General features: G+C 43.6%; 1 protein-coding gene across 3 annotated transcripts in view; it reads left to right on the forward strand.

Annotated features, from left to right (window-relative positions):
* SEC23B (SEC23 homolog B, COPII coat complex component) overlaps positions 1-16,123 on the forward strand; it is a 33,943-nt gene that overhangs the window by 956 nt on the left and 16,864 nt on the right. For 2 of the 3 annotated variants that reach the window (XM_052650558.1, XM_052650560.1), the window contains exons 2-11: positions 937-1,160; positions 2,391-2,448; positions 7,749-7,835; positions 8,513-8,749; positions 8,876-8,961; positions 9,977-10,121; positions 10,555-10,713; positions 11,038-11,153; positions 13,095-13,218; positions 13,998-14,078. In XM_052650558.1, coding sequence (XP_052506518.1) covers positions 940-1,160; positions 2,391-2,448; positions 7,749-7,835; positions 8,513-8,749; positions 8,876-8,961; positions 9,977-10,121; positions 10,555-10,713; positions 11,038-11,153; positions 13,095-13,218; positions 13,998-14,078 — 1,314 coding nt within the window. In that variant the 5' untranslated portion in view covers positions 937-939. Of the gene's footprint in view, positions 1-924; positions 1,161-2,390; positions 2,449-7,748; positions 7,836-8,512; positions 8,750-8,875; positions 8,962-9,976; positions 10,122-10,554; positions 10,714-11,037; positions 11,154-13,094; positions 13,219-13,997; positions 14,079-16,123 lie in introns of all 3 variants that reach the window. The other variant, XM_052650559.1, reaches the window with a different exon arrangement.

Here is a 16,123-nt window from a genome sequence, read left to right on the forward strand (position 1 = left end):
GGTACATCTTAAAATAATTGGAGACAGTCATTATTTAGCATTGCATAAGTGAGCACTAGAGGCCACTTATGTAATAGATACCTTAATTTGCCTTTTTTCCCATTTGTTGAGTTTTTTGTTCCCTTGAATCCTACCTAATAGCTGAACTGTACGTTAGCCTAGATTTTAGTTATGTAAACAGGATGTATAGAGCACTCAGGGGAATTGGCATTATCTGGGTTTGGAAAATGTACTTAATCTGAATGGCTGTTAAAGTTGGAATCTTTCAAGGCATGAGCATAAGTGACTGTGGTGAGAGGATAGGTGCTGGTGAGGTGTGTATGTAGTGTAGTAGTCCACTGGCCTTTAATTCCGGTGATCCCAAGAAGTACTTTGGGTAAGCACTGGGGGCTGTTCACTCCATGAATAGCATTTGAGCATCAGTATCTAGGTCTTTTCTTTGTAGTTAATAATGGAAAGAGGGAAAAGGGCACAAAACCAAGATCGCTTGGAATGTAAATTTTAATACAAGTTTTACTGAAATAGAATCAGGAGGAAAGGGGGTCAGGGAGGAAGGTAGCCAGCTTCTGAAACAGGGCTTGAACACGGGGTTGAAATCTGCTTGGCTGAAGTGATAATGTGCTGTTTGAGGAGATTTAAATGACTCTTACTCAACTGCATGCAGCTTAGAGATGAACAAGTGATTTTAAACCTCCCGCCCCTTTTATTTTTTTTAAGTGCTAGAAACGGGGATTTGAGAAAGGAAAAGGAAAGTAGCCATAAAGTTAACTGACCCTTGGGGGTCAGAGAGAAGTGAGACGTTGACATCCTCCAGTGACAAGTTCTTCTAGACTTAAGTGTTTAAAGAATGTTGCGTTAGGTCATCATCTTTTTTTTTTGAAGTTCAGTTGGGAATTTCACATACAATTAAGGGTTTATCTGTAGTTTTTTTTTTAGACAATGGCCACATACCTGGAGTTCATTCAGCAGAATGAAGAACGTGATGGTGTGCGTTTTAGTTGGAATGTGTGGCCTTCCAGCAGACTCGAGGCTACAAGAATGGTTGTTCCCCTTGCTTGTCTTCTCACTCCTTTAAAAGAACGTCCAGACCTGCCTCCCGTACAGTATGAACCAGTGCTCTGCAGCAGGCCAACTTGCAAAGCCATTCTCAATCCACTTTGGTATGAACTCTTTTAAAAACCAGTAAAAACGATAACTGCAATAAATTCCGACATTTACATGATTCTCATAAAAGTGATTCATTTGGGCAAGATGTCAGATCTGAGATGAGTAGCGAATAGTGAGATACTTAGGTAATGAGTGCTTTTGGGAATCCCTCTGGCCTGATAACTCCAAATAGAATTAGAACTTACAGGGTGACGTGGAAGGAAAGGATTGGTTGTTGTTTTTCCCTTCTGGTTTGCAGTTTATTTTTGGTTTAACCGTTCATTTTATTGGTGTCTTTAAAGCTTTTTCCAGAAAAATCCAAATGCTTTAGACAGTTCTGTCACACCTACCTGGTATGGTGATCCCATATGGCAGGAAGAAATAACAGACAGAAGAAATTTGAGCTCTTAAAAGATATTATTGTTAAGTGTAACTTTTTTTTGCACCTGGAATAGTGACCTGTGATCACTCTTGTAAATGTGGGCACTCTTTGAAAGAATTTGTAAACAAATGAAGAGTGTCATAAATACTCTTTAAAGGATAAAATTTTTATATAAGGGAACTTTTTTTTACTTCATTCTCCTTGCTTTTACTTGATGTGCCCATGTTTAAGATGCTGCTGCTCTTTTAAAATAATAGCCCCTGATATTAATTTTCTAAACTTAGAAAGCAGGGGGCAAGCAACAAATTTTAGCAAGTGTATCAACCCAGAAGCATTCCTATCCAACTTCTTCAAGTGAACTAAGTGTGGTTCAAATCTGAGGAGTGTTTCCTGTGTGACATGTACTTTTTAGTACTAAAATTTAGTAGTTTCACATATCTGAAAAGTAAAAATGTTAGGAAAATCATAAAGACTGTCTAGATAACGGGGCCATAGAAAGTAGTGAATAAATTTTATAGCTCATGAACTTCTAAATATTATCTAGGAAGTCAGAAAAGAGAAAAAAGGGTTTAGTAGCCATTCACTGTTGCTCCTTGAAGGAGCCTTTTTGTGTCCTTAGCCAGAACTCGAGCTGCAGAGAAGGTGTTGAGTGCCTTCATCCACTGATGCACCCACATAGGAACACACATCTCAGAGATTAACTGAACTTGAAGTTTACATGTAAATGTCTTCTAGCTTAAAACACGTTATTGACCAGAGACGTATTAATGCCAGAGGTGTTTGTTTCTACAAAAATCCCCCGCTCAGTACTGTGTTAAAAATGAAAATAATACCTGGATGTAATATTTTATCTTTCTCACAGTCAGGTTGATTATCGAGCAAAGCTTTGGGCCTGTAATTTCTGTTTCCAGAGAAATCAGGTATGTGAATATAATTATTTTAAAAGTATTCCCTGTGTTTCAGTTTGTTGTCCTACAGTGAAAAAATTGAGGTGAATTTGGGTCTCCCCTGGTAATATTGAACATTGAACATCCGTGATTTTTCTTTTAAATGGTCTTTCCGTTTCTTTATTTGAGTCTTTGTCGTTTGCTGTGGAGAGGACATAGAATTCCCTTCTCTTTTTTTCTAAGTACGCTCTCTGTAAGCATTTGTTACCTTGGAAAACAGATGAGGTGTTTATATTACATTTGACTTCAATTTATTTTAATTGGATACTGGATTTTCATTTTCTGACCCTTCTAACTTTTAGGGTAAAATATCAGTATTTATCTTATTTTGATTTAAGCATTTTTAAGCTGTTGAGCTAAGAGCTCCCAAATGATGAGAGAGAATTCTCTTTGACACGAACTGTGCCTATGAAGAAAATACTCTAAAAGTGGATTATGATAAGTATTGCACAGTTCTGTGTGCATTTACTAAAAATCACTGAATTGTGCATTTAAAATGAGTGAATTTTATGGTATATAAACCATACCTTGGTAAAGCAGTTAGCAAATAATTGATTATGCTCATCATAATATGTACTGTTCTAGTAGATTTTAAGATACTAATAATTTACTTATTCTTAAATTGATCATAATCGTGAGTCTCATGCTCAGTGCACACTGAGTCCAGTGATAAAGGACCAGCCTGCAGTTGATAACTGAGTATAAGCTTGAGAATTAGAAGCAGGTACCATTCAGTAATTTTTTAAAAAAATTCATTTATTTTGGCCATGCCGGGTCTTAGCTGAGGCACATGAGAGCTTCATTGCAACATTCAGAATCTTTAATTGCAGCATGTGGGATCTAGTTCCCTGACCAGGGATCAAACCCAGGCCTCCTGCGTTGGAAGCATGGAGTCTTAGCCACTGGATCACCAGGGAAGTCCCACCATTCAGGGTTCCATGGGCGATTCAGAAGTTTATGCAAGTCTTAAAAACATTCCTACACCCTATTACACTCAGAATTGATGTCCGTTTAATTTTATTAATTGTGAAAATTCTTCTGGATCAAAAAGACAGTCTCAAGAGAGTAAAAGCCAGCTCATACAGTGGGTGAAAGTATTTGCAAATCGTATGTCTAACGGATTAATGTGTAGAATATTTAAGAACTCGTAATAGTCAACAACAGGGAAGCCCAATTCAGAAATGTCCAAAGGACTTGAAGAGATAATTTCTCCAAAGATGATAGATGGATGGCCAATAAGCACATAAAAAGGTGCTCATGGTCACTAATCATTAGTGATGTTTACCAAATGATGAAGCATTCCCACCTCTGGATATATATCCAAAAGAATGGAAAACAGGGTCTTGTAGATACACGCTCCTGTTCAGTTCTGTTTAGTTCAGTTCAGTCGCTCAGTCGTGTCTGACTCTTTGCGACCCCGTGAATCGCAGCACGCCAGGCCTCCCTGCCCATCACCAACTCCTGGAGTTCACTCAAACTCACGGCCATCGAGTCGGTGATGCCATGCAGCCATCTCATCCTCTGTCGTCCCCTTCTCCTCCTGCCCCCAACCCCTCCCAGATCAGAGTCTTTTCCAATCAGTCAACTCTTTGCATGAGGTGGCCAAAGTATTGGAGTTTCAGCTTTAGCATCATTCCTTCCAAAGAAATCCCCAGGCTGGTCTCCTTCAGAATGGACTGGTTGGATCTCCTTGCAGTCCAAGGGACTCTCAAGAGTCTTCTCCAACACCACAGTTCAAAAGCATCAATTCTTCGGCTCTCAACCTTCTTCACAGTCCAACTCTCACATCCATACATGACCACTGGAAAAACCATAGCCTTGACTAGACGGACCTTAGTTGGCAAAGTAATGTCTCTACTTTTGAATATGCTATCTAGGTTGGTCATAACTTTTCTTCCAAGGAGTAAGCGTCTTTTAATTTCATGGCTGCAGTCACCATCTGCAGTGATTTTGGAGCCCAAAAAATAAAGTCTGACACTGTTTCCACTGTTTCCCCATCTATTTCCCGTGAAGTGATGGGACTGGATGACATGATCTTTGTTTTCTGAATGTTGAGCTTTAAGCCAACTTTTTCACTCCTCTTTCACTTTCATCAATAGGCTTTTTAGTTCCTCTTCGCTTTCTGCCTTAAGAGTAGTATCATCTGCATATCTGAGGTTATTGATATTTCTCCTGGCAATCTTGATTCCAGCTTGTGTTTCTTCCAGTCCAGCGTTTCTCATGATGTACTCTGCATATAAGTTAAATAAGCAGGGTGACAATATACAGCCTTGACATACTCCTTTTCCTATTTGGAACCAGTCTGTTGTTCCATGTCCAGTTCTAACTGTTGCTTGCTGACCTGCATACAGATTTCTCAAGAGGCAGGTCAGGTGGTCTGGTATTCCTATCTCTTTCAGAATTTTCCACAGTTTATTGTGATCCACACAGTCAAAGGGTTTGGCATAGTCAAGAAAGCAGAAATAGATGTTTTTCTGGAACTCTTGCTTTTTCCATGATCCAGCGGATGTTGGCAATTTGATCTCTGGTTCCTCTGCCTTTTCTAAAACCAGCTTGAACATCTGGAAGTTCATGGTTCACGTATTGCTGAAGCCTGGCTTGGAGAATTTTGAGCATTACTTTACTAGCATGTGAGATGAGTGCAATTGTGCGGTAGTTTGAGCATTCTTTGGCATTGCCTTTCTTTGGGATTGGAATGAAAACTGACCTTTTCCAGTCCTGTGGCCACTGCTGAGTTTTCGAAATTTGCTGGCATATTGAGTGCAGCACTTTGACAGCATCATCTTTCAGGATTTGAAACAGCTCAACTGGAATTCTATCACCTCCACTAGCTTTGTTCCTAGCGATGCTTTCCAAGGCCCACTTGACTTCACATTCCAGGATGTCTGGCTGGATGAGTGATCACACCATTGTGATTATCTGGGTTGTGAAGCCGTTTTTTGTACAGTTCTTCTGTGTATTCTTGCCACCTCTTAATATCTTCTGCTTCTGTTAGGTCCAGACCATTTCTGTCCTTTATCGAGCCCATCTTTGCATGAAATGTTCCCTTGGTATCTCTAATTTTCTTGAAGAGATCTCTAGTCTTTCCCATTCTGTTGTTTTCCTCTATTTCTTTGCATTGATCACTGAAGAAGGCTTTCTTATCTCTTCTTGCTATTCTTTGGAACCCTGCATTCAGATGCTTATATCTTTCCTTTTCTCCTTGGCTTTTTGCGTCTCTTCTTTTCACAGCTATTTGTAAGGCCTCCCCAGACAGCCATTTTGCTTTTATTGCATTTCTTTTCCATGGGGATGGTCTTGATCCCTGTCTCCTGTACAGTGTCCCGAACCTCATTCCATAGTATCAGGCACTCTGTCTATCAGATCTAGTCCCTTAAATCTATTTCTCACTTCCAGTGTATAATCATAAGGGATTTGATTTAGGTCATACCTGAATGGTCAAGTGGTTTTCCCTACTTTCTTCAATTTAAGTCTGAATTTGGTAATAAGGAGTTCATGATCTGAGCCACAGTCAGCTCCTGGTCTTGTTTTTATTGACTGTATAGAGCTTCTCCATCTTTGGCTACAAAGAATATAAGCAATCTGATTTTGGTGTTGACCATCTGGTGATGTCCATGTGTAGAGTCTGCTCTTGTGTTGTTGAAAGAAGGTGTTTGCTATGACCAGTGCATTTTCTTGGCAAAACTTGATTAGTCTTTGCCCTGCTTCATTCGGCATTGCAAGGCCAAATTTGCCTGTTACTCGAGGTATTTCTTGACTTACTACTTTTGCACTCCAATCCCCTATAATGAAAAGGACATCTTTTTTGAGTCATAGCAGTATTATTCACAGTAGCCAAACGTTTCACCTGACGTCGGTATCTGCTGCCAGATGAATGGGTGAGCAAGTGTCCTGTATTCAGTGAAATAGTAATCAGCCTTAAGATGCAAGGATGTCTGACTTAACGCTACAATGTAGTTGAGCTTTACTGATATTACTGAGTGAAATAAGCCAGTCCTAAAAAGCCAAACCCTGGGATTTCTTTGGAAGGAATGATGCTAAAGCTGAAGCTTCAGTACTTTGGCCACCTCATGTGAAGAGTTGACTCATTGGAAAAGACTCTGATGCTGGGAGGGATTGGGGGCAGAAGGAGAAGGGGACGACAGAGGATGAGATGGCTGGATGGCATCACTGACTCGATGGACGTGAGTCTGAGTGAACTCCGTGAGATGGTGATGGACAGGGAGGCCTGGCGTGCTGCGATTCATGGGGTTGCAAAGAATCGGACACGACTGAGCCACTGAACTGAACTGAAAAAGACAAACATATATGATCCCCCTTAAATGAGGTACTTGAAATAATGGAGAGGTGGGTGCCAGCGGCTGGATGGGGATGAAGTGGAGATTGTTTAACAGGTTCAGAGTTTCAGTTTTACAAGATGAGAAAAGTTCTGGGGATCGATGTTGGAGGTGGTTGCACAATGTTATAAGTGTATTTAAGACCTCTGAACCGGACACTCAAAAAGATGGTAAAATTGGTATGTACGGCATCATACCTCAATTTTTAACTTGGGGGGAAAGGAAAAGCAACATATAAGCTACGAATCTAAAATGTTTTCAGAGAAAAAAGAAGACACCTATAACATTATGTCACCAAAAGGCAGGTGGCAAAATTGTGCATACAAGATGATCTCAGCTGTGCTTAAGAACAAGTGTGGAAGCCGAGATGTTGACAGAGGCTGCCTCCAAGTGGTGGGAGTGTGTGTGGGTTTGTGTGTGATGGGGGAGTTGTTTCTTTTTTCTTATATTTTTCTTGTTCAGTCGCTCAGTCATGTACAGCTTTTGCAACCCTGTGGGCTGTAGCCTGCCAGGCTCCTCTGTCCATGAAATTTCTTGTACTTGCCAGGTTTTCTACAGTGAACATGTATTACTTTATTGATCACAGCTAGAAGAATAAATCTAAATAAAAGCTTTAGATTCCACATAGATAATTGATAAGACAGCTAAAATCTCAGCCCTTCATTTATAGGCAACAATTAGGAAACGGTTTTTAGTAGTGTGTGTTTTAATCATTTAGAAGTTATAACATATCCGAAAACTGCATTTAAAATAAAGTTCCTGTGTGATGTAGGGCAGTGTTAATAGATTTTTGTATTTTAGTAACATGTTCTAGGTTTTACACTTTCAGAATAAATACGTGGTCATCAAACTGTTACTATTTTTATGAATGGAAGATAAGAGACATAGTGTAACTGTCTGCCCTCATGAAACATTGCTCTGTCTTGTTCTCTCCAGTTTCCTCCAGCTTACGCAGGCATATCTGAGGTGAACCAGCCTGCTGAATTGATGCCCCAGTTTTCTACAATTGAGTACGTGATACAGGTAATTGTCACGTATTTAGGGAGCAGTGTTAAGTATTGAGTTTCTTCTGAAATACTCTCTCTTCTGTGTCTCTTGCCCATATGGACGATTTACAGCTGCAAGGCCCGCGGGATCCGTGACTGCTCAGTCTGTGGGCACAGACGTGTCCCTGGCCCTTGGTTCTGGCTTTTCCTCTGGCTGGAGCTCTCTCCCTGTATCTGCATTGCTCCCTCCCTCCCGTCCAGCTTTTTGCTCACATGTTATTTCTTTGTTTTTTTCTTTTGAAATCCAAAATGTTACTTTCTTAATAAGACTGCCCTAGCCTCCCAGTTACCGTTGGAGCTCCATCCCCACCCCGCCCCACCTGCACAATCCCGCCCCTCTTCTCAGTTCTCGAGAGTTAGCTCCTCAGGCAGATAGGGATCTCTGGCCTTTTGGTCTGCTGATGTATGGCAGGACCTAGAGCAAGGCCTGGCATTCAAAACGGGGGATAAATTGTTGGATACTAATAGTCTGCATCCAGTTGGTTTTGATAAAACCTGCCTTTTAATGAGGTAAGTAGAAGTTTGTTTTGATGTTGTTATCCCTGACAAGTGTAAATAAAGAGTTGTTATTTAATACATACCTGTTTTGTTTTAAAAAGAGCAGGTCACATCTGTCTGTACACTAACTGTTATGCCATTTTTCTCCACATCCAGCGAGGTGCCCCATCCCCTCTGATCTTCCTGTATGTGGTAGACACGTGTCTGGAGGATGATGACCTCCAAGCACTCAAGGAGTCCCTGCAGATGTCCCTGAGCCTACTCCCTCCGGACGCGCTGGTGGGTTTGATCACGTTTGGGAGGATGGTACAGGTTCATGAACTCAGCTGCGAGGGCATCTCCAAGAGTTACGTCTTCCGGGGTACGAAGGACCTTACTGCCAAGCAGATCCAGGTCAGTGTGCAGCTTGTCCTCAGGCAGGAGCAGGGATAGTTCTTAAAGTTTCATTAAGGAAAAGGAAAAAAATAGGAGCCATTCTCTTGTCGTGTTACGAGAAATGCATCTTTTTGGTTTGTGTAGGACATGCTGGGCCTGACCAAGCCTACGATGCCCGTGCAGCCAGTGCGCCCGGCTCAGCCGCAGGAGCGCCCGTCTGTGTCCACCAGGTGAGCCTGGCCCCTTGGGTGGGGAGTGAGGGGGGTGCGGCGAGAGGGCTTTGTATTTTATTTTTAAAGAGGAAAAAAGATTAAGCCTAATCAATATTTAATGTTTAATAATAAGCTAAATACATCAGTGTATGTTTAAAATTTATAATCTATATAAATATATACATACACGTATATGCTGGGGCAGTTTTGCTCAGGATGCTTTTCCTTTTAGAGTTGTATCACCATAGAGGTTTTGAGAGCACTGGGCACAGTCTTTCCCCTCTCCTTAGACACATGGCTGTTGTCCTTTTTTTCTTTTTTTTAATTTTGGCAGCACTGCAGCTTTCGGGACTTTGGTTCCCCAACCAGGAATTGAACCTGGGCCGCAACAGTGAAAGCCCATAATCCTAACCACTAGGCCACTAGGGAACTCCCCCCATTTTGTAAAGCTGGGGACACTGGAAAGGCTTCTGTTGAGTGTCCTGAGACAAACCTGAGTCTGGGCACTTAATTCACGTGGCCTGCTGCACTCCTAGAATGGCCAAGGGCTGGGTTAACAGTCGGTCAACATAAGGTGATGGTTACAGCCTCTTCTCTAAGAAACTGGTGTTTCCCTGATGACTCCAAGTGTTTAAGAGAAACATTGAGAGAGTCTTCAGAACGATCAATGAAGGTTGTCCCTGCTTGTGAACGTTACGTGAACTGAGTTCCTGTTAGGCATGTCTTTAGGATTGTTGTTTTTTTTTTGGCCACTTAAACTTTAATTAAACTGATTTGCTCCTGTTTTAAATTGATTTTCTTTCCACACTACATGTGCAAATTGTTACATGTTAGGCTTTAAGAGATTGTCCTGTATAAAATTGCTTTGAGTTTTTTGTGTTTGTAGTTAGAGACAACTTTGAAGAAAAAAAAAACCTGCAAGTTTTTTCTGCTCTCATACGCGTTTTAAAGAGCAGTAGCTATGTGTTGCGTAGGCCGAGGACGAGAGTACTTTATTAACTCAGACTTGACATGTCCATTCAAAATCATGCAGGTTTCTGCAGCCCATTCACAAGATTGACATGAACCTCACTGATCTCCTTGGGGAACTACAGAGGGACCCGTGGCCTGTACCTCAGGGAAAGAGGCCTTTGCGATCCACTGGTGTTGCCTTGTCCATTGCTGTAGGCCTGTTGGAGGTAACTCAGAATTTACTGCCCCACCCCCAAACCTTGCAAGCTTGATGGCAGAAGGTGTGTTCCTTTGCCTTGTCTGAAAAATCAGCTGTGACCCCAATCAGCTGGCTGTGTTAGTTTATCAGAACGTACTTCAGTGATGATTATTGTCCACACTGAAGGAGCCCTCAGTGTTTTGAAAATTATAGAAAGTTTCCTTGAGAAACACAAGACCATTAGGGCAGTGGGATCACAGTAAATTAATAGAAGCTCTCCAGAGCCTCAGCCTGGAAGTGAGAAGCTGCTTGTCCGTAGTGTTGTCTGCTCTTTGCTGCAGTGTCTTCAGTGTTCACGACAGTTCATGACAGCCGAGGGAGTGTGTGTTTGCAGCATCTATGTGGGAAGTATGCTTGGGGCGGGCTGTGTGTCTCTAACATGCTGCCACTCACTGTCACAGGGCACTTTTCCAAACACGGGAGCCAGGATCATGCTGTTCACTGGGGGACCCCCCACCCAGGGACCTGGCATGGTGGTTGGAGATGAATTAAAGGTTCCTATTCGTTCCTGGCATGACATTGAGAAAGACAATGCCCGCTTCATGAAAAAGGCAACCAAGGTAGGTGCTCCTGGCCATGGGCTGTAAGTGTAGTCACCCGGGGCGGGGCTTCGGCTGCTCAGGAGCAACCTCTGCTCTGCGCAGGCCATGCTCTGTGGCAGGCGAGCTGCTTTTGCTGAGATGACCTGCCAGATCTCACTGACGTTAAATATCTGCCCAGTTCTGAGACCTTGGTTAGAGTGGATGTGATCAAACAGGGGACATGGGGACAGTTTCGTTTATGACATCCATATAAAAAAAGTGTAGCTTCCAATCTCGAAATACTTTGAGGATACCAAATGGTGATGTCCCTGTTCCATGAAGATGGTTTTTCTCTCTCTGCAGCACTATGAGATGCTTGCAAACCGCACTGCTGCAAACGGTCACTGCATTGATATTTACGCCTGTGCCCTTGATCAGACTGGACTCCTGGAGATGAAGTGTTGTCCAAATCTTACTGGGTATGTGGACAGTGAGCCCCTGAGTAAAGTGAGAGTGGTGGTTCTAAGGGAAGAGAAATGAGGGGTGGAACCATGAGGAGGGCCCAGGCTGGCTCACAGGAGCATTCGTTCGGCTCCGGGCTGCGGTTTCTGGGCCGGGGAGGTTGGTGCACCTCTCAGAGGAAGAAGCTATGATCGGAAGGAGGTCAGGCTTCCCTAGGAACCTGTCGTTTCAGAGGAACTTCATTTCTTAGAGTTGTTCAGACACCTAGGCAAGATGGCAAGCATGAAATGTGTGGCCTTTAGCATTTCCTTGTGAGAAGGGTAGGGAATAGGTCTGAATGCCAGAGAAACTAGGAGCCCTTCCCCTGGCCTAGCAGCCACACTTCTGACAGCCTGGAGGGTGCAGTGAGGGGTGGGTTGAGAGCACAAGTCCTCACCTTGGGTGGATGGCATTGTGGAGGCATGGTCTTCAAAGCAGGATGAGGCCCAACCAGCTGCCTCAGGGCTCCATGGGCCTGATTAGAAATGTGCACACTTGGGCTTCACCCCAGACCTCCTGAATCAGAGGCTGAGGCTCCAGCCTGGCGGTCGATTTTAACAAACTCTCTGGGGATTTTGGTGAGATCCACAGACGTGCAGTGCTGGTCTGAAACTGCTGCACGTCAAGTCACCCACAAACATTAAAAGCTACTCTTGGTTTGAGTCCTGTTCCTAAAGTCGGATTTAATTAGCACAGGGCATGGCCTGGGCATCAGTGTATTTAAAATTGCTGAGCGTTTCTGATGTGCAGGGTTTGAGAACCCCTGCATGTTCCAAGTGTGGCTGAGCACATGCAGCTGATGATTGTATCATTTTTGTTTTAAGTTTTTAATTGAAGTAATTAAGATTCACAAGGAATTGCAAACATAGTACAAAGAGATCTGTCCGTACTTTTCATCCAGCAATTCCCAATGGTTCAGTTCAGCTGCTCAGTCGTGTCCACTCTTTGTGACACCATGGACTGTAGCAGCCAGGCCTTCCTGTCCATCACGAACTCTGGAGTTCACCCAAACTCATGTCGATTGAGTTGGTGATGCCATCCAACCATCTCATCCTCTGTCATCCCCTTCTCCTCCTGCCCCCAATCCCTCCCAGCATCAGGGTCTTTTCCAATGAGTCAGTTCTTTGCATCAGGTGGCCAAAGTATTGGAGTTTCAGCTTCAACATCAGTCCTTCCAATGAATACGCAGGACTGATCTCCTTTAGAATGGACTGGTTGGATCTCCTTGTAGTCCAAGGGACTCTCAAGAGTCTTCTCCAACTCCACAGTTCAAAAGCATCAATTTTTTGGCACTCAGCTTTCTTTATAGTCCAACTCTCACATCCATACATGACTACTGGAAAAGCCATAGCCTTGACTAGATGGACCTTTGTTGGCAAAGTAATGTCTCTGCTTTTTAATATGCTATCTAGGTTGGTCATAACTTTTCTTCCAAGGAGTAAGCGTCTTTTAATTTCATGGCTGCAGTCACCATCTGCAGTGATTTGGGAGCTCAGTGGTGGCATCTTACATAAATACAGCACAATGTCACAACTGGGAAACTTGACTTAGTCTATACAGTTAACTCCATTATGGACTGGACTTGGCTCTCACCAGTGTTTACATGCACTCATTTTTAAAATCTCTAGTTCTGTGAGGTATTTGTCATCTCTTGTAGGTTTATATAACTGTCATAGTGATCAAGATACAAGCGTTGTTCTAAATAATTCTGTTTCATGTTTTAAAAATAGTGTCTTTCCTGAGTACAGCTTGAACTGGCTGTTACCATTAGCAAGCAGTATATTGTCAGTAGCACCTTTATAGACAGGCTTGCTTTTTACTTTCTTCTCTAAATTAATTGTTTGTCAATACCCAGGAAGCCTCTGAATGGCTTTCAGTCATCCTCAAGGTTCACTTTCTTTTTCCTTTTTTCTTCCTAGAGGCTACATGGTGATGGGAGATTCTTTCAACACTTCTCTCTTCAAGCAGACATTCCAAAGAATTTTCAGTAAAGATTTTAATGGCAATTTCCGAATGGCCTTTGGTGCTACTTTGGAAGTAAAGGTACAATAGATTTCTAAAGATTTAAGGGAAGAATAGTGTTCCAGCTTATTTAGTAGTTGGCCTTGGAGAAACCTCACCCCGCAGGACATGGGCACTTAAAGATATGAAGTTCCCAGCAAAATAATCCCACTATGCCTGGTCGCTTTGCGTCTCAAGAATGAACTGTGTATTTATCAGTGTTTGAAACACAGAGTTGTCTGCTCTCCCTGCAGGTTCTGCTCTGCCCTAGGACAGCAGGCCATAGATTACGGGTGGTAGGCTGAGCACCCACTCAACCCCTGATTCGTGCATAACACCTGCCTGCAGACCAACCAGAGTGCTCTTAAATAGGGCGGCATCATGAGTATGGCCTTTTATTTTCCATGCAGGGACTGTAGACCTATACCCTTGATCGTGAGTCACTGAGAAAAGAGTCAAAGTGACCATTAGAAAATACGATGGTAAATATTATTTTGCAAATTGGCGATAATGAGTAAATCATCTGGGTTAAACTTCAAACAACATCATCAAATATTTGAGGTTTATTTAAATAGATGAAGAATGGACTTTGCTGAAATGAATTCAGATTTAAAAATCCGAGTATGTTGGCCTTGTTATTAATGTTCCGTTCAGTTCACAGAAGCCATGGAGAACCGTGTACCAGCTTTTGTGTACTAGAATCCCTGTAGGGTTTTCTCTGGGTGAAGTGATAGCCCTCCCGTTTCTTCCTCTAAGTTTTAGTTGTATCCTTTGTAAGAGGGTGGTTCTTAACTGTTTGCTCTTCTATAATTCTGTCTCAGACCTCAAGGGAGCTGAAGGTTGCAGGAGCCATCGGACCCTGTGTGTCTCTGAATGTGAAAGGACCGTGTGTGTCAGAAAACGTAAGAAAAACTTCATCACCTTTCCCTCCTCTGTCCCAGATTTGACCGCTTAGATGGGTTGAAGCTGGATGACCTTTTGTTGTGTCACCTGTTGGCTTGTGTCTGTGCAGAGGGGTGGAGGGGTAGTGTCATCTCTGTCTTTCCGTCCATCCATTTAAATGGTCAGAGAGGAGAGAGCTGAGGCTCGCAGAGGTTCAGTGTCCCGCTCAGGGTCAGAGCTGACATAGGAGCCAGGCCCAGGTCCCCCTTACTTGCTACTCCTGCTTGGGTGGTCACGCCAGAGAACCACCAGGTGTTCCATTCCATGGAGCACAGCCCTTTAGAGATAAACTCATGTGCTTATTGCCCTTGGAAGGGCTGCCTTTGTCTCATTTCTCAGAGACCATTCGAGTGGGCTGGGCGGTGGGTAACACTATGCGTGCAGACGTCGAGTGTGCGGAAACAGGGTTCAGCCCTTACCAGGTGGGGAGGTGGTCTTGCTGGTGGCCCGCTTCCTCTTCTCACACTTCAGCTACCAAGGGTGTGCCAGCGGTCCAGTGAGGCCTGTCCAGGCTGGCTCTGGGCAGGGTGATGATGCTTATGCCCTTCCCCACCGTCATCTTCAACTTGAGGGTGGACGGGAAGGCTGGGTGTGGACTGAGGGAGGGTGGTCAGAACAAGGTACTTCATGGATCCAGGACTCAGCGTCTCTGCTGGGGAATAAAGGAAATGGGGGGACCTGCTGTATAGCACTATCGGGAGGATTTAGTGAGCAGCCCAGGGCAAGCACCGGGGATGCCCACACTAGATTTCACCCTTCACATCAGAGTTCTGTCCTCAGCAATGAATGTTTCACTAGTGACTACCTAGAGCGAGTTTGAAGTTGCCAGAGGCAAGATAATTTGCGAGAATTTTCCTGTAACCCTCTGGGAGAGGTGGGTTGCTGCCCCAAGCGCCTCTGATGAGTCCCTCATCATCCCCAAGTACTAAGGGACTTGTATCCCTGTTTCTCAATGGGGCCTTGGGAGGCTTCCTTGTTCCTAAATATTCCCCATAGGCTTAGAATCTGCCTCAGAAGATGTTGTCGATTAGTTCAGGCTGATGAGCTGCTCTGGGGTCCGGCAGGGATCAGCCACGACACTTGTTGATGGGGATGGAGGAGACAACGGCGAGGGAAGTACAGTTTTCAGACGCACTGGGAAGTTTGAGAAGAGTGTAATGAATCCTGTTTCCCCACCATTTAGGGTCATCAATCCTGGACATTTTGTCAGGATTATCTCTCTGTCCTCTCGTTGGCGACGTTTAAGTTACCTTTCTGATATCCTCTATTTGCCATATTCGCTATCCTATTTTGCCTTTGAAAACACATTGCAGATGTCTTGAGTCCATGTTTCAGTGTACAGCTTCTGAAGACAAGGCTATTCTCAAGTCTGGGAAAGCAGTTTCCTGATACCGTCTAACACACGGTCACGTTCTTTCCCTGCTGTCTCTCCAAGTGCCCTTGCGGCTGTTTTTCCCTCTAACCAGCATTGCATCTGGGATTATGTAGCCTCAGTCTTCTAAGGTCTAGAATGGACTTCCTGTCATCTTATTTATGCTGTCTAGCTTGTTTTGTTTGACGACGTCTGTTGAAGAGACGGAGCCAAGTGGCAGCATCTTCTGTCCTTGAGTGTCACTAGGTTTCCGTGTGTCTGTTTTCTCATTTGACTTGTTTTCTGTCGTAAATTTGCTGTGAAGTGGAGGCTGGACGGATGATTCGATGCAGTGAAACTCTTTTGGGCCCACACTTCCTGAGTGATCTGTGTGCCTGCAGCTGAGCTGTGGGGAGGCGATACTGCTCATGCCTCAGGTACAGGGGCCGTTTCCTTTTTGCCTCAGCAGGAAACCTGTAGAATGAGATGAAAGCACAACACGAGTGTCTTGTTTGCCAGCAGCCCTTCCTCTGATGGCATGAGGTTATCCTTCCATAACCCTGCGTTTCAGTGCATTTGAATCTCAATAAAATGGTGACTCCTAGTTCCATCTTTCCATTTTCTTCTGATCAAGGCAGGGTAAATGCTTGCTTA

The sequence above is a fragment of the Budorcas taxicolor genome, chromosome 13 (assembly GCF_023091745.1).
Source record: "Budorcas taxicolor isolate Tak-1 chromosome 13, Takin1.1, whole genome shotgun sequence".
In the NCBI taxonomy this organism is placed as follows: domain Eukaryota; kingdom Metazoa; phylum Chordata; class Mammalia; order Artiodactyla; family Bovidae; genus Budorcas; species Budorcas taxicolor.